The sequence below is a fragment of the Ranitomeya variabilis genome, chromosome 1 (genome assembly GCF_051348905.1).
Source record: "Ranitomeya variabilis isolate aRanVar5 chromosome 1, aRanVar5.hap1, whole genome shotgun sequence".
NCBI classification, from domain to species: Eukaryota; Metazoa; Chordata; class Amphibia; order Anura; family Dendrobatidae; genus Ranitomeya; species Ranitomeya variabilis.
Genome location: NC_135232.1, coordinates 715293448 through 715312130, shown reverse-complemented (window position 1 = coordinate 715312130; position 18683 = coordinate 715293448). Strand labels below are relative to the sequence as shown.

Genomic DNA, 18683 nt, shown 5'->3' with positions numbered 1-18683 from the left:
AGCTCACCTGAGGCTCCCCCCTTCTTTGTACCGACGGATGGTTTCTCCCAGCCCCACCTCCCCTTTTACTTCCAGCGCGGGAGGCAGCATCTGAAGTGTCCCGGCGTGCACATCGGTTTGAACTGTCCCAAGAGCGGGGAGGGGAGGGTTTTCTAGGAGAGGTACAGCAGTAAAATCAGAGGACGTGCAGGCAAACTGAGAAGCGTCCACTCTCTACAGTTCATCCCGTCACGTGACGTGTCAGTGGTGGGAACCTCGTGGCCCCCGTCCTGCAGGGTCACACGCGCGAGTGGTACTGTCCCCTGCCTCTCTGGTGCTTGTGTTGCAGGTTGGGGCCAGGATGGTGAGGGCCTCGTTCAGACTGGTTTCCTTGCTCACTGCCGGTATGGCCACCTCTGGCTGTGTCATCTATGGGGCGCGCTCCTGGGATCCCAGTGACTTTGGGGTGGTGCGGATCAGCAGAGCGGTGCTGACGGTGAGTGACAGCGGTCACCCTGGATATGTCTGTGTGGGCTGTCATGTGGCCTGACGTCTCCTTCCTGCCTTGCAGACTGCAGCCGTGACCTGGGACTACCTGGTGACGCTCCGCAATGTTCCCCCGGGCTCTGAGGAATATGAGGTCGTCATGTCTCAGGTACAGCACTGTCCCAGGACATGGCGGCCCCTGTGTGCTCCTCAAATCCTTCTTGTACACTGTCTCCTCCTAGGTGCATGCTCGCTCTGCGCGCCGCCTGCTGGACCTGTGCTGCGCCAACCGTGGCACCTACATAAAGGTGGGGCAGCACCTGGGGGCTCTGGAGTACCTTCTGCCCCCGGAGTACACCCGCACTCTGAGCGTGCTCCACAGCCAGGCCCCGGCCACCCCGCTGCCTGACGTGCTGCACATCATCCAGGAGGAGCTGAGGACGGAGGTACGGCGCTGCACCCCATCCGTGCTTTATCGCTGCCCCTCATTGATGCAGGCGCTTATTATGAGCTGCAATTAATCAGCCACCCACAGATCTGACGGGGGCATCAGGACGAGGTCACCGCGTATTAATAACACTCGCGCTCTACTCATAAAGCCAGATCACGGGCTGGAGATTTATTGCCTCAGATATTGCTGTCTGGAGAGGGAGCGGTGAGCGCGAACCACAGATAAACCTCCAGTGAGGATGAGGCAGGTGTGAATGCTGGGGGGCAGTCACATACAAGGGGGAGGGATGTCACACAACTGGGAGGGAGAGACACATATTGGGGGTTGTCACCCGACTGGGAGAGACAGACACATACTGGGGGGTTGTCACCCCACCGGGAGAGGCAGATACATACTGGGGGGTTGTCACCCCACCGGGAGAGGCAGACACATACTGGGGGGTTATAAACAAGGATGAATGACCTCGGGGAGATCAAAACATCCAGCACCGCGGAGACACCATCACGTGTTTCTCAACTGGGAGGGAGAGACACATATTGGGGGTTGTCACCCCACCGAGAGACCCCACTGGGAGAGACAGAAATATACTGGGGGGTTGTCACCCCACCGGGAGAGACAGACACACACTGAGAGGTTGTCACCCCAACGGGAGAGGCAGACACATACTGGGGGGTTGTCACCCCACCGGGAGAGGCATTGTCACCCCACCGGGAGAGGCAGTTACATACTGGGGGGTTGTCACCCCACCGGGAGAGGCAGATACATACTGGGGGTTGTCACCCCACCGGGAGAGGCAGACACATACTGGGGGGTTATAAACATAAGGATGAATGACCTCGGGGAGATCAAAACATCCAACACCGCGGAGACACCATCATGTGTTTCTCAACTGGGAGGGAGAGACACATATTGGGGGTTGTCACCCCACCGAGAGACCCCACTGGGAGAGACAGACACATACTGGGGGGTTGTCACCCCACCAGGAGAGGCAGACACATACTAGGGGGTTGTCACCCCACCAGGAGAGGCAGATACATACTAGGGGGTTGTCACCCCACCGGGATAGGCAGACACATACTGGGGGGGTTGTCACACAACCGGGAAGGAGAGACACATACGGGGGAGGTCACACATACTGGGGGAATGGGTTGTCATGTGAACGGAGAAAGTTGTGACACTCCCCCACGCGGCCTGGGGGAGAGGGAATCACACATACTAAGGGGATGGGTTGTTGTGTGGCCATGGAAAAGTTTTGCATGCTGTGGGGTTGTCACACAGCCTGGGGGTTATAGACAGGCTGGATGTTGCAGTAGGAGCAGACTTCTACCTGTGGTTTCTCCCTCCAGACGTCGGATCTGTTTGCACAATTTGAGGAGACCCCTCTGGGTGCAGCCTCATTGGCGCAGGTCCACCGAGCAGTTCTCAGGGATGGTCGGATGGTAGCTGTGAAGGTCCAGCATCCTAAAGTGAGGGAGCAAAGTTCCCAGGACATCATGATCATGGAGGTAGGAGAGGTGTATGCTGAGACTGTAGGTTCATGTTGGCACCAAGCACAGTGGATCACATTGACCTCTGGGTAGACACTTATTAAGCCCTTACCCTGGGTCTGTTGCAGAGACTCATTTTGTCCCAAACGCCCCCAAAAACCACAGTTGATAATGCACATGAGACAGGGCTGCCGTCACCTCACCAACCTGTGTGACCACTAGTGTCTGCTCTCCAGGTCCTCCTCCGGGCAGTGAAGAAAGTCTTCCCGCAGTTTGAGTTCATGTGGTTGGTGGAAGAAGCGAAGAAGAATCTTCCCCGAGAGCTGGACTTCTTGAATGAGGCCCGCAACGCTGAGAAAATGACAGCTATGGTCCACAGGTTCCCCTTCCTGAAGGTAGGAGCGGTCTCTACATGATCCACACAGATCATCTGATGGATGCCCTGGAGGCAAAGCATATTCATCCGTGTATATAGGACTGGACATGCCGTGTAGCTGCTGTAATGACTTGTCTCCAGCCGGTGTCAGTATTGTGCGAGTTACTCATGACTAATGCCGTGAGCACACGTGCCGTACTGCGCTGCACAGTACATGTGGATGTTCTGTTTGTTGCAGGGGTATTTGGACTTGGCTGGAGAGGTCCAGGGAGCGCGCCGGCTCCTTCAGACGTCTCTTAATGGGGGCCGCCATTGTACTTGCTCCTCCTGTAATGGTTGCTCATCAGCTCTCTTACTTTATTTCAGATACCTAAAATCCACTGGGACGTGAGCACAGAGAGGGTCCTGGTGATGGAGTACATGGAGGGCGGACAGGTCAACGACCTGCGCTACATGGAGAGAAACCACATCGATGTGAACCAGGTAAGGTGCGGCTCTGCTCCAGACATTGAGGGTTAATGATCGTGTGCAGTCAGTGACAGGGGGAGTCTGCGGTGTCACCAGGACCCCCTGGTGCTCTGAGGCTGTAATTACCATGTTATAACTAGGCTCCCCTCCCCCTCTGCATGGAGTCTCCTGTCCTCGGGCCCACACCACAACCTCTCCTGCTTGTCGCTGACTCTCACGTGGCCGCCCTGTGGTTTCACCTGTTTGTCAGTGACTGATTTTTTGGTCACTGTAATTTAGAGGTAAAGTGCGCACCAACAGATATGGGGGGCATCGGACGCAGTAGTCCCCAAGTCACCTAAGCTGCAAAACCACACTTCAGACGTTATTCCTCCTAGAAATGTCCACCTGAACTGACAACAAAGCACAACGCGTCCCCGACTGGTGACATATAGTTGTCAGACTGCATATATGTCTAGGAGAAACAACACAGGAGCAGAAAAATAACAAAAGACGAAAAGCGTTCACTAAAGCGTTCGTGTCAGGAGGGCGGAGGGGGTGTCAATACTGGGGCGAGGCAGAGAACCTCTCCATATACAGGCAGGTTGTCAGCAGTGATAGATGAGGGGCGGTGCTGGAGTATAAGGGGTGTGGTCTCATCATATCAGTGATGTCATCACCTGGGAGCGGGGCTTATAACCTCACATGTACAGTACAGACCAAAAGTTTGGACACACCTTCTCATTTAACCCCTTCATGACCCAGCCTATTTTGGCCTTAATGACCTTGCCGTTTTTTGCAATTCTGACCAGTGTCCCTTTATGAGGTAATAACTCCGGAACGCTTCAACGGATCCTAGCGATTCTGAGTTTGTTTTTTCGTGACATATTGGGCTTCATGTTAGTGGTAAATTTAGGTCGATAATTTCTGAGTTTATTTGTGAAAAAAACGGAAATTTGGCGAAAATTTTGAAAATTTCGCAATTTTCACATTTTGAATTTTTATTCTGTTAAACCAGAGAGTTATGTGACACAAAATAGTTAATAAATAACATTTCCCACATGTCTACTTTACATCAGCACAATTTTGGAAACAAATTTTTTTTTTGCTAGGAAGTTATAAGGGTTAAAATTTGACCAGTGATTTCTCATTTTTACAACAAAATTTACAAAACCATTTTTTTTAGGGACCACCTCACATTGGAAGTCAGTTTGAGGGTTCTATATGGCTGAAAATACCCAAAAGTGACACCATTCTAAAAACTGCCCCCCTCAAGGTGCTCAAAACCACATTCAAGAAGTTTATTAACCCTTCAGGTGTTTCACAGCAGCAGAAGCAACATGGAAGTAAAAAATGAACATTTAACTTTTTAGTCACAAAAATGATCTTTTAGCAACAATTTTTTATTTTCCCAAGGGTAAAAGGAGAAACTGGACCAAGGACGTTGTTGTCCAATTTGTCCTGAGTACGCTGATACCTCATATGTGGGGGTAAACCACTGTTTGGGCGCACGGCAGGGCTCGGAAGGGAAGGAGTGGCATTTGACTTTTTCAATGAAAAATTGGCTCAAATCTTTAGCGGACACCATGTCGCGTTTGGAGAGCCCCCGTGTGCCTAAACATTGGAGCTCCCCCACAAGTGACCCCATTTTGGAAACTAGACCCCCCAAGGAACTTATCTAGAAGCATAGTGAGCACTTTAAACCCCCAGGTGCTTCACAAATTGTTCCGTAAAAATGAAAAAGTACTTTTTTTTCACAAAAAAATTATTTTAGCCTCAATTCTTTCATTTTCACATGGGCAACAGGATAAAATGGATCCTAAAATTTGTTGGGCAATTTCTCCTGAGTACGCCGATACCTCATATGTGGGGGTAAACCACTGTTTGGGTGCACGGCAAGGCTCGGAAGGGAAGGCACGCCATTTGGCTTTTTGAATGGAAAATTAGCTCCAATCATTAGCGGACACCATGTCGCGTTTGGAGAGCCCCTGTGTGCCTAAACATTGGAGCTCCCACACAAGTGACCCCATTTTGGAAACTAGACCTCCCAAGGAACTAATATAGATGTGTGGTGAGCACTTTGAACCCCCAAGTGCTTCACAGAAGTTTATAACGCAGAGCCATGAAAATAAAAAATAATTTTTCTTTTCTCAAAAATGATTTTTTAGCCCACAATTTTTTATTTTCCCAAGGGTAACAGGAGAAATTGGACCCCAAAAGTTGTTGTCCAGTTTCTCCTGAGTATGCTGATACCCCATATGTGGGGGTAAACCACTGTTTTGGCACACGTCGGGGTTCGGAAGGGAAGTAGTGACGTTTTGAAATGCAGACTTTGATGGAATGCTCTGCGGGCGTCAGGTTGCGTTTGCAGAGCCCCTGATGTGCCTAAACAGTAGGAACTCCCCACAAGTGACTCCACTTTGGAAACTAGACCCCCAAGGGAACTTATCTAGATGTGTGGTGAGCACTTTGAACCCCCAAGTGCTTCACAGAAGTTTATAACGCAGAGCCGTGAAAATAATAAATGTGTTTCCTTTCCTCAAAAATATTTTTTAGCCCAGAATTTTTTATTTTTGCAAGAGTAACAGGAGAAATTGGACCCCAAAAGTTGTTGTCCAGTTTCTCCTGAGTACGCTGATACCCCATATGTGGGGGTAAACCACTGTTTGGGCATATGCCGGGGCTCGGAAGGGAAGTAGTGGCATTTGAAATGCAGACTTTGATGGAATGGTCTGCGGTCGTCACATTGCATTTGCAGAGCCCCTGATGTGCCTAAACAGTAGAAACACCCCACAAGTGACCCCATTTTGGAAACTAGACCCCCCAAGGAACTTATCTAGATGTGTGATGAGCACGTTCAACCCCCAAGTGCTTCACAGAAGTTTACAACGCAGAGCCGTGAAAATAAAAAATCATTTTTCTTTCCTCAAAAAAAGATGTTTTAGCAAGCAATTTTTTATTTTCACAAGGGTAACAGGAGAAATTGGACCCCAATATTTGTTGCCCAGTTTGTTGTGAGTACGCTGATACCCCATATGTGGGGGTAGACCACTGTTTGGGCATATGCCGGGGCTCGGAAGGGAAGTAGTGGCATTTGAAATGCAGACTTTGATGGAATGGTCTGCGGGCGTCACGTTGCATTTGCAGAGCCCCTGATATGCCTAAACAGTAGAAACACCCCACAAGTGACCCCATTTTGGAAACTAGACCCCCCAAGGAACTTATCTAGATGTGTGGTGAGCACTTTCAACCCCCAAGTGCTTCACAGAAGTTTATAACGCAGAGCCGTGAAAATAAAAAAATAATTGTTCTTTCCTCAAAAATTATGTTTTAGCAAGTAATTTTTTATTTTTGCAAGGGTAACAGGAGAAATTGGACCCCAACAGTTGTTGCCCAGTTTGTCCTGAGTACGCTGGTACCCCAAATGTGGGGGTAAACCACTGTTTGGGCGCACGTTGGGGCTTGGAAGGGAGGGAGCACCATTTGACTTTTTGAACGCAAGATTGGCTGGAATCAATGGTGGCGCCATGTTGCGTTTGGAGACCCCTGATGTGCCTAAACAGTGGAAACCCCTCAATTCTAACTTCAACACTAACCCCAACACACCCCTAATCCTAATCCCAACTGTAGCCATAACCCTAATCACAACCCTATCCCCAACACACCCCTAACCACAACCCTAACCGCAACACACCCGTAACCCTAATTCCAACCCTAATCCTAACCCTAATCCCAACCCTAACCCTAATCCCAACCCTAACCACAACTGTAACCCCAACACACCCCTAACCCTATCCGTAACCCTAACCACAAGCCTAATCTTAACCCTATTTCCAACCCTAGCCGTATTTCCAACCCTAACTCTAATTCCAACCCTAACCCTAAGGCTATGTGCCCACGTTGCGGATTCATGTGAGATTTTTCCGCACGATTTTTGAAAAATCTGCAGGTAAAAGGCACTGCGTTTTACCTGCAGATTTACAGCAGATTTCCAGTGTTTTTTTGTGCGGATTTCACCTGCGGATTCCTATTGAGGAACAGGTGTAAAACGCTGCGGAATCCGCACAAAGAATTGACATGCTGCGGAAAATACAACGCAGCGTTTCTGCATGGAATTTTCCGCACCATGGGCACAGTGGATTTGGTTTTCCATAGGTGTACATGGTACTGTAAACCTGATGGAAAACTGCTACGAATTCGCAGCGGCCAATCCGCTGCGGATCCGCGGCCAATCCGCTGCGGATCCGCGGCCAATCCGCTGCGGATCCGCGGCAATCCGCTGCGGATCCGCGGCAATCCGCTGCGGATCCGCAGCCAAATCCGCACTGTGTGCACATGCCATAACCCTAACCCTAACCCTACCCATAACCCTAACCCTACCCCTAGTTCTAACCCTAACCCTAGTGGAAAACGGAAAAAAAAATATATATATATTTTCTTAATTTTATTATTGTCCCTACCTATGGGGGTGATAAAGGGGGGGGGTTTATTTATTATTTTTTTTATTTTGATCGCTGTGATAGAACCTACCACAGCGATCAAAATGTACTTGTAAGGAATCTGCCGGCTGGCAGATTCGGCGGGCGCACTGAGCATGCGCCCGCCATTTTGGAAGATGACGGCGCCCAGCGAGGAGACGTACGGACACCGGGAGGATCGGTAAGTATGAAGGGGTGGTGGGGGGGTGGATCGGAGCACAGGGGGGGTAATCGGACCACAGGGGGGGTGAATCCAAACAAGGAGGGAGCGGACAGGAGGACGGGGGAGCCGGCAGGCGGACGGAGGGGACCGGACCCCATAACGGAGGACTGGGGGGGCGATCGGTGGGTGTGGGGGGGGGTCACTTCAGTATTTCCAGCCATGGCCGATGATATTGCAGCATCGGCCATGGCTGGATTGTAATATTTCACCAGTTTTTTAGGTGAAATATTACAAATCGCTCTGATTGGCAGTTTAACTTTCAACAGCCAATCAGAGCGATCGTAGCCACGGGGGGGGTGAAGCCACCCCCCCTGGGCTGAAGTACCACTCCCCCTGTCTCTGCAGATCGGGTGAGATTGGAGTTAACCCTTTCACCCGATCTGCAGGGACGCGATCATTCCATGACACATACGCTGCGTCATAGGTCGGATTGGCACAGACTTTCATGACGCAGCGTATGCGTCAAAGGTCGGGAAGGGGTTAAAGATTTTTCTGTATTTTCATGACTATGAAAAATGTAAATTCATACTGAAGGCATCAAAACTATGAATTAACACATGTGGAATTATATACCGTATTTTACGCTTTGTAAGACGCTCCGGATTATAAGACGCACCCCAAATTTTGAGGAGAAAAATAGGAAAAAACTTTTTTTAATAAATTGGTGGGGCGTCTTATAATCCATGCGTCTTATTACTTACCAGGGGTTGTGGCTGTGGTGGATCAGGGTCCCAGGGTCGTTGCTGGAGGCAGGAGTGGAGCATTGCTGCAGGCTGGGATGAGGGGGTCTGCAGGGGGCTTCTGTGCTGCAGGGGGGCTCCTGTGCTGCAGGCTGGGATGAGGGGTCTGCAGGGGGCTCCTGTGTTGCAGGGCTGTGTCCGATGCTGCAGGGCTGTCTCCGGTGCTGCGGGGGGCTCTGGCGACATTTTGTGAAAGGCCAGAGCCCCCGGCAGTTCGTCCATGCATTCCTGTATGACTGACTCCGGGAAAATGGCCGCCGGAATCTCGAGAGATGAGATCTCAGCACTGAAATCTCATCTCCCGAGATTCCGGCGGCCATTTTCCCGGAATTAGTCATACTGGAACGCATGGACGAACTGCCGGGGAGCTCTGGTCTTTCACAAAATGTCGCCAGAGCCCCCCGCAGCACCGGAGCCTCCAGCATCACCCGGGGAAGCAGCGGACAACCCCGGCAGCGGCGGCGGACGACAGCGGCGGCGGACACCCCCCTGTAATGGTAAGCGGTATATCCGCTTTGTTAGACGCACCCACATTCCCCCCCCAAATTTGGGGGAAATAAAGTGCATCTTACAAAGCGTAAAATACGGTACTTAACAAAAAAGTGTGAAACAACTGAAATTATGTCTTATATTCTAGGTTCTTCAAAGTAGCCACCTTTTGCTTCGATGACTTCTTTGCACACTCTTGGCATTCTCTTGATGAGCTTCAAGAGGTAGTCACCAGGAATGGTCTTTCAACAATCTTGAAGGAGTTCCCAGAGATGCTTAGCACTTGTTGGCCCTTTTGCCTTCACTCTGCGGTCCAGCTCACCCCAAACCATCTCGATTGGGTTCAGGTCTGGTGACTGTGGAGGCCAGGTCAACTGGCCTAGCACCCCATCACTCTCCTTCTTGGTCAAATAGCCCTTACACAGCCTGGAGGTGTGTTTAGGGTCATTGTCCTGTTGAAAAATAAATGTTAGTCCAACTAAACGCAAACCGGATGGAATAGCATGCCGCTGCAAGATGCTGTGGTAGCCATGCTGGTTCAGTATGCCTTCAATTTTGAATAAATCCCCAACAGTGTCACCAGCAAAGCACCCCCACACCATCACACCTCCTCCATGCTTCACGGTGGGAAACAGGCATGTAGAGTCCATCCGTTCACCTTTTCTGCGTCGCACAAAGACACAGTGGTTGGAACCAAAGATCTCAAATTTGGACTCATCAGACCAAAGCACAGATTTCCACTGGTCTAATGTCCATTCCTTGTGTTCTTTAGCCCAAACAAGTCTCTTCTGCTTGTTGCCTGTCCTTAGCAGTGGTTTCCTAGCAGCTATTTTACCATGAAGGCCTGCTGCACAAAGTCTCCTCTTAACAGTTGTTGCAGAGATGTGTCTGCTGCTAGAACTCTGTGTGGCATTGACCTGGTCTCTAATCTGAGCTGCTGTTAACCTGCGATTTCTGAGGCTGGTGACTCGGATAGACTTATCCTCAGAAGCAGAGGTGACTCTTGGTCTTCCTTTCCTGGGGCGGTCCTCGTGAGCCAGTTTCTTTGTAGCGCTTGATGGTTTTTGCCACTGCACTTGGGGACACTTTCAAAGTTTGCCCAATTTTTCGGACTGACTGACCTTTGTTTCTTAAAGTAATGATGGCCACTCGTTTTTCTTTACTTAGCTGCTTTTTTCTTGCCATAATACAAATTCTAACAGTCTATTCAGTAGGACTATCAGCTGTGTATCCACCAGGCTTCTGCACAACACAACTGATGGTCCCAACCCCTTTTATAAGGCAAGAAATCCCACTTATTAAACCTGACAGGGCACACCTGTGAAGTGAAAACCATTCCCGGTGACTACCTCTTGAAGCTCATCAAGAGAATGCCAAGAGTGTGCAAAGCAGTCATCAAAGCAAAAGGTGGCTACTTTGAAGAACCTATAATATAAGACATAAGTTCAGTTGTTTCACACTTTTTTGTTAAGTATATAATTCCACATGTGTTAATTCATAGTTTTGATGCCTTCAGTGTGAATGTACAATTTTCATAGTCATGAAAATACAGAAAAATCTTTAAATTTTATCAAACTTTTGGTCTGTACTGTATACAGGCAGGTTGTCAGCAGTGATAGATGAGGGGCGGTGCTGGAGTATAAGGGTGTGTTCTCATGTCATTATAATCAGTGATGTCATCACCAGGGAGTGGGACTGATAATCTCATGTATACAGGCAGGTTGTCCGCAGTGATACATGAGGGGCGGTGCTGGAGTATAAGGGGTGTGGTCACATGTCATTATAATCAGTGGTGTCTTCACCTGGGGGCGGAGCTTATAACCTCATATGTATACAGGCAGGTTGCCAGCAGTGATAGATGAGGGGCGGTGCTGGAGTATAAGTGGCGTGGTCTCATAATTATATCAGTGATGTCATCACCTGGGGCGGGGCTGATAACCTCACATGTGTACAGGCAGGTCGTCTGCTGTGATAGATGAGGGGCCGGGGCTGGAGTATAAGGGGTGTGATCTCATGTCTGATCATATGTCATTATCAGTGATGTCATGAACGGGGGAGGGGGCTGACAACCTTTCACACACTATATACAAGCTAGTTGTCAGCAGTAGTAGATAAATCCTGTCCTTCTTCCACTGGTGCACGTTTTCTCCTGTAGACATTAGTGATGATTACGACCATACAATCCTATCAATTTTTTTCCAGGTCTCTCGGGCTCTGGGAAAGCTGTACAGTGAAATGATTTTTGTGCATGGATTTGTGCACTGCGACCCCCACCCTGGAAACGTTTTGGTCCGACAGACCAAAGGCAGCAGAAGCCCTGAGATTATTTTGCTGGATCATGGACTGTACCAGGTGCAGTAATGGGGAGTGCTGTACTCCGCTCCTGTTCTCTCTATACATAACTGATATCAGCATCCCTCCCTACAGGAACTGACTGACAACTTTCGCCTGAACTACTGTCATCTGTGGCAAGCGCTGATCGCTGCGGACATGACTGCAATACGCATTTATAGCCAGCGTTTAGGGGCTGGAGAGTTATACGCTCTCTTTGCTTGTGTGCTGACTGCCCGTTCCTGGCACTCAGTAACCCGTGGCATTGATCGTGGTGCCGTCAGCGCAGAAGAGGTGAGTCCTGTACAGACCACGAGATAATCTGCACACCCGCCACACAGAGCGATGGCTAAACATCTCTCCCTGGTAGGAGACACTGCCGGGCCGGGTGCTGCATCCCATCTAATGCAGCACTGCTCTCGCTGTCACATCCATCACTGGGTGCAGTGTCCCATCTAATGCAGCACTGCTCTCGCTGTCACATCCATCACTGGGTGCGGTGTCCCATCTAATGCAGCACTGCTCTCATTGTCACATCCATCACTGGGTGCGGTGTCCCATCTAATGCAGCGCTGCTCTCGCTGTCACATCCATCACTGGGTGCGGTGTCCCATCTAATGCAGCACTGCTCTCGCTGTCACATCCATCACTGGGTGCAGTGTCCCATCTAATGCAGCACTGCTCTCGCTGTCACATCCATCACTGGGTGCAGTGTCCCATCTAATGCAGCACTGCTCTCGCTGTCACATCCATCACTGGGTGCGGTGTCCCATCTAATGCAGCACTGCTCTCATTGTCACATCCATCACTGGGTGCGGTGTCCCATCTAATGCAGCGCTGCTCTCGCTGTCACATCCATCACTGGGTGCGGTGTCCCATCTAATGCAGCACTGCTCTCGCTGTCACATCCATCACTGGGTGCGGTGTCCCATCTAATGCAGCGCTGCTCTCGCTGTCACATCCATCACTGGGTGCGGTGTCCCATCTAATGCAGCACTGCTCTCGCTGTCACATCCATCACTGGGTGCGGTGTCCCATCTAATGCAGCGCTGCTCTCGCTGTCACATCCATCACTGGGTGCGGTGTCCCATCTAATGCAGCGCTGCTCTCGCTGTCACATCCATCGCTGGGTGCGGTGTCCCATCTAATGCAGCGCTGCTCACGCTGTCACATCCATTGCTGGGTGCGGTGTCCCATCTAATGCAGCGCTGCTCTTGCTGTCACATCCATCGCTGGGTGCGGTGTCCCATCTAATGCAGCACTGCTCTCGCTGTCACATCCATCACTGGGTGCAGTGTCCCATCTAATGCAGCACTGCTCTCGCTGTCACATCCATCACTGGGTGCGGTGTCCCATCTAATGCAGCGCTGCTCTCGCTGTCACATCCATCACTGGGTGCGGTGTCCCATCTAATTCAGCGCTGCTCTCGCTGTCACATCCATCGCTGGGTGCGGTGTCCCATCTAATGCAGCGCTGCTCTCGCTGTCACATCCATCGCTGGGTGCGGTGTCCCATCTAATGCAGCGCTGCTCTTGCTGTCACATCCATCGCTGGGTGCGGTGTCCCATCTAATGCAGCACTGCTCTCGCTGTCACATCCATCGCTGGGTGCGGTGTCCCATCTAATGCAGCACTGCTCTCACCGTCACATTCATCACTGGATGCGGTGTCCCATTTAATAACGGCGCTGCTCTCGCTGTCACATCCATCGCTGTCGGCAGCTGCTTCAGAGCGCTGCTGGTGATAACATGTAATTAGTTGTGTCTGTAATTAGCGGCTTGTTCTGTGTGGGACATGGGGATGTATCCAGATAATGGAGGAACTGTAACCCTTTCATAACCAGGGAATCTTGGTGGCTAGAAGCAGGGGTGCCAAGACTTAGTCATGGCCAAAAGTGTTAGCACCCTTGAAGTATTTCTCCCAGAAAATTATTGCAATTACACATGTTTTGTTATACAAATGTTTATCTATTTATCTTCTGTGTGTGTATTGGAACAACACAAATAAACAGAATAAAATGCAAATTGGACACACAAAACCCCCAAAATGGGCCGGACAAATTTGTTAGCACCCTCAATCTAATATTTGGTCGCACACTCATTGGAATAAATTGCAATGAATCGCTTTCTATAAGAATCAATAAGCTTCTTACTCCTCTCGACTCGTATTTTGGCCGTCTCTTCTCCAGGTCTCTCATATGTGAAGGCGCCTTCTCTCAACAGCAATTGTAAGATCTCTCCATAGGTGATGAATGGGATTTAGATCCGGACTCATTGCTACCACTTCACAACTTTCCAGCGCATTGTTTCCATCCACTTCTGGGGGCTTCTTGAAGTATGTTTGGGGTCATTGTATTGCTGGAGGACCCATGACCTAGGACGCAAACCCAGCTTTTTGACACTGGCCACTAAATTGCCACCCAAAGTCACTTATTAAAGGGGTTGGACAACCCCTCCTTAAACTAAATGTTTGGCCCTGATAAAATAATAAGGCTTATACTCACTTCCCGTGCCGGCACCCAGGGCTGTCCTGAAAACACAAGTGCCGACACCACTGAAACGGCGTCTGCAGGGAGAGGCGAGTATAGGATTTATTATTTTATTGGGGGGCAATCATTTAGTTTAAGAAGAGGTTGTCCTAGTAGTGGACAACCCCTGTAATCTTCAGATTTCACAGTACCTTGCACGCAGTCAAGGCACCCAGTGCCAGAGGCCGCAAAACAACCCCAAAACATCTGTGACTCTCCACCATATCGAACTGTAGGCACAGTGTTCTTTTCTTTTTAGGCGTCATTCCATTTTGGTAAACAGAATGATGTGTTCTACCAAAAAGCTCTAACTTGGTCTCATCTGCCCACAAGGAATTTTACTCATGTACATTTTGGCAAACTGCAGTCTAGCTTTTTTATGTATCTGAGTCAGCAGGGGGGTTCTTCGGGGTCTCCTGCCATAGCGTTTCATTTCATTCACATGTGGACGGATAGTTCACACTGACACACCCTGAGCCTGCAGGACAGCTGGAATTTCTTTGCCACTTGATTGGGGCTGTTTATCCACCATTTGGACTATCCTGCGTTGCATCCTTTCATTAATTTTTCTCTGCCATCAACGTAGATTAGCTACAGCGCCATGGGTTGTAAACTTCTTGATTATGGTGTATACCATGGACAACGGAACATCAAGATCTCTGGAGATGGACTTGTGAATATTTTTCAACAATTTTGGTTCTCAAGTCCTCAGACAGTTCTCTTCTCCTCTTTCTGTTCTCCATGCTTAGTGTGGAACACCGACACATAATGCAAAGATTCAGTCAACTTCTCCCCTTTTTATCTGATTATTTTGGCCCATTTTGAGGTTTATTGTGAAATTGTCCTCTTTGCCTTTTTTTTGTGCTGTTTTAATACACAAAAAGGAAATAAATGTGTGTGACAAAACAGATGTGTTTGTCTGCCTGTCCCATTCTGCACTCTTTACTGTCTCCTCCACTTTCACCTGTCTGTAGTGTTATGACCTGTCTCTGACCAGTCGCTTGCCCTGTCTCTTTGACCTGTCTCGCATTATACCACACTGTCTGCATCTCTTTAGGCAAAGGAGATCCGCAGTAACGCAGCAGCGTACCTTCCTCAGATCAGCCAGCTTCTCTCCAGCGTTCCACGTCAGATGCTTTTGCTGCTAAAAACCAATGACCTTCTGCGGGGGATCGAGACAGCTCTTCACACTGATGCGGGTGCTAGCTCATTTCTCAGCATGTCTCGTTGCTGTGTCCGGGCACTCGCTAGGTAAGATGACTTGTTTTGACAGTGACTGGCCTGCACCATAGAGCAACAGCGCATATGTGGACAGGAGGGTCCGAATTCACAGCGTCTGTTCATTCAGTCCTGGTATTGCGCAGTAGTCATCTCTGTGCATTGTGTACTCAGTCACTAATTACAGGGGACTTGTGCCATTTCTTCTAATTGCTCTCTACATCTTATACTCTAACGAGAAGCAGGAGAATGTCTCAATATTTGCAGGCAGCTCCTGGCGGCGGCCTTTTCTATTAGAATCACTCGTTCTTTCCAACCAAGTATGTGAGGTGGCTGTAGATTGTCCTGTCCACCGAGCCTGAAGGGTGAACGGCCAATACTCCCTAATTATATCACGTTATCAGGTCAGTTCGTATTCAGACTTCCGTGGACTTCTCCATTACAGGACCCTCATAAGACCATGGATCTACAAACTGTACACTAGATTAAGCCCCTTAAACGGCAATAGTCAACTATTATAAAAGGGAATTCTAATACATAAAAAGGCCCCTATATTTATTAGGCCGGGCCAGAGGAGCATATGGAACATCTGCCTTGTTTCATCCACAAACCTTGGATGATTGTCATCTGCATGTTACTTTTTTGACAGCAGAATGACTTTTTTTTTTCATACATTTACGATGAGGAAATAGAAATGATCAGATACTTTCCTAGATTAATATTGAAAATGTATCCGTAAAAATTAGATGCTGCTCTCGAGGGTCTGATGTTTTTTATGTATCTATGTATCTCATCTCCATGTCATTCGAAAAGATAATTATTAATTTATTTTACTTATATAGAGAGCCATTAATTCCACAGCACTTTACATACATAATTACTGTCCCCATTGGGGCTCACAAGCTAGATTCCCTATTGGTCTTCAGAGTGTGGGAGAAAACCTATACAAACTCTGTGCAGATGTTGTCCTTGGTGGGATTTGAACCCAGGACCCCAGCGCTGCAAAACTACAGTGCTAAACACTGACCCACCGTGCTGCTTGGTGTGATTTATCTCACATAGACACTCAGTCCGTGTGAGAACACTGCCGTGTGGACGGTCCTCATGAGCTGCACTGGTCGGTGCGTGGTCTGATCTGTACTTGGAAAGCACCATCTCTATTATCTACTCAAGTTTTTTTTCCACCAGGCCTGGATGCAGTGTGCATTAAGTTCTGAGGGTTATGTGCTGCTGCTCAGTACTGAGCGGGTCAATACTGAGTACAATGTGTAGAGCTTGGGCCAGTCCTCACTCATGGTTTATCTTGAATTACATTATATTTTTCCTGTCTTCTGCAGACATCGCAGGACGATGGCCTCCTCCCTGTGGTCCTCTGCCTGCATCTCCATGTCAGAGTTGCTTCACCTGGGCCAGCTGCAGCTTTACGAGCTTTTCCTCTGGACACGTTCCTCCTTGGTGGGCCGCTGGCTGATTTGTTTTGTGTACTGGATATCTTACTCTTTATACTGACTCTTGTGTAAGGCCTGAATTACCACAAGCTGCAATGGACCATACTCCCTTGTCACTCCCGGGGGACCACAGAGATTTCGATGCAACCTACAGGAGACTTGGGCACTGTTTATTACGGCTGCCATTTTGCTGTATGAAAAGTACTAGAGTACAGCTGTTTAAGGCCCTCTATATAAGCACAACTTCAGGTACTAGGTAGAGGTGATCAGTTCTGTAGTTATCGCTTTTCACCACAAGGGGGCGCTTGCGCTTGAGGCTTTAAAGCTCTGATCACCTGACACATGCCCAGGATGTGGCTGAGACCCCTCCAGATCACCCATGATTTGTCAGGTTTTCCTCGCCTGGATCTGACCCATGTTTTGTCGAATTCTCCTCACCTGGATCTGACCCATGTTTTGTCGGGTTCTCCTCGCCTGGATCTGACCCATGTTTTGTCGGGTTCTCCTCGCCTGGATCTGACCCATGTTTTGTCTGGTTTTCCTTGCCTGGATCTGACCCAATGTAATGATTATTTTGCTGGGTGTCCCGGGATCATGGACCCCTTCCCTGTCCCTAACGCTAGGGGCGCCCTGTTCCCCGGATCACTTCTGATGGTGAAGATGCCCGAGGCCGTGTACCTTGCCTTAGCTCATGAATCTGCCCTCAGTATGTAATCTTCCCCCAACCAGGAAAGAGGGGGGAGTATTGGTGTCTGTTAGTACCCCAACCAGACTAACAAGGTAATGCAAACAAAAATAAAGAAAAATACCAGTCATACAAATATACTCACACAAACGACAGAGGTAAACACCCGGGAGTGGAGGATGGGGTAAAACCAAAGTAGGAGAAGGAAAGGAACTAGCACACAACCAAAACCTAGCCACAGTCTCAGATAAATCCATGAAACAACAACAAACCACCATCTCCTAACCATGCAGCTATCTCTGGCAATGAGTTCTAGCCAGGACCCAGATTATATAGGAGATGGGAGTGGGTAACAGAGCACCGCTGAGCTTTCACGATGTGAAACGACCCAACGGAGAATCGGACTTTACAACACACACAAAGGGATGGAAATGGGGAGAGGAAGGCCCTACTGATAGGGAAATGGGGGATGGTCACCACGTGAGCTCAAACATGAGCCTGTCCCTGCACTCCCCTAATGCCTTAAGTGGGTCCTTCCCCCCCACCGCTGTCAGGAACCTCGTCCCTCGCTGTCACATAGCACTGCCCTGGCTAGTGCACTGGCCGGCAAGGGGACCAGCCTCACCACTGCAGATAGTATCACACAGGGGACAGTGACAAATACGAAAGGGACGAGGAGAAAACACCACACTTGGCTTCCAGACTCCGCTGCCAAGCTCCACACCACAGATGTCACAGAAGCTGGACTCCAAACTCCAGAAACGGCAGACACAAGAGACCTGCTACTGCAAGGCTGGTCTTCATAGAGAAACTTTTACCAACAGTCAACTGATGCATCAGGTGACCATTTAAAGGATGGTGGGAGTGGTCACCACCGACATCAGCTGACCCTGCAACTCCAGTAGATTGCTAGCGGGGGAAAAACTGACCTTAACCCCAGCTGGTCTTGAAAAGAAAAAAGCTACATTTAACACAGAGTGGAACCAGAGCTGCCACAAATCCAAAAATGGATCGTGACCGTTCCCCCCTTTCAATAAGGGGCCTCTGAACCCTCAACACCGGAAACAACGTGCTGCGAGGATGCTTCAATCCACTAGAGTTCACCTCAGCAGTCATCTGATCCTCAGGTTTAGGGCTAACGCAGCCCAACGGAGATGTCAAAAACATAGGCTCCGGAGGCACCACAAATCTCCAGAGCACTGACCTGTGGAATACGTTGTGGACGTGCATTACTGGGGGTAACTCCAGCTGGAAAGTACCCAGGCTGAGAATGGCCAACACCCGATACGGTCCGATCACCCTAGAACCCCAGGTCCCAG

At 49.3% G+C, this 18683-nt stretch overlaps 1 protein-coding gene across 1 annotated transcript; it reads left to right on the top strand.

Moving 5' to 3' along the window:
* The first annotated feature begins 74 nt into the window (after nucleotides 1-74).
* ADCK1 (aarF domain containing kinase 1) lies at nucleotides 75-17466 on the top strand. The gene is made up of 11 exons (XM_077267469.1): nucleotides 75-161; nucleotides 329-475; nucleotides 551-634; nucleotides 708-911; nucleotides 2263-2421; nucleotides 2640-2798; nucleotides 3146-3262; nucleotides 11359-11508; nucleotides 11584-11781; nucleotides 15071-15264; nucleotides 16569-17466. Exons 2-11 carry the CDS (start codon nucleotides 341-343, stop codon nucleotides 16738-16740), a joined length of 1572 nt encoding a protein of 523 aa, XP_077123584.1. The 5' UTR covers nucleotides 75-161; nucleotides 329-340; the 3' UTR covers nucleotides 16741-17466.
* The last annotated feature ends 1217 nt before the right edge of the window (nucleotides 17467-18683 follow it).

Bases quoted from the DNA above. Each gene is read 5' to 3' on its own strand.
- ADCK1 (XM_077267469.1), top strand. From the start codon at position 341: ATGGTGAGGGCCTCGTTCAGACTGGTTTCCTTGCTCACTGCCGGTATG. The intron at 476-550 runs GTGAGTGACAGC...CCTGCCTTGCAG, and splicing joins TCAGCAGAGCGGTGCTGACG to ACTGCAGCCGTGACCTGGGA. The intron at 2,799-3,145 runs GTAGGAGCGGTC...ACTTTATTTCAG, and splicing joins ACAGGTTCCCCTTCCTGAAG to ATACCTAAAATCCACTGGGA.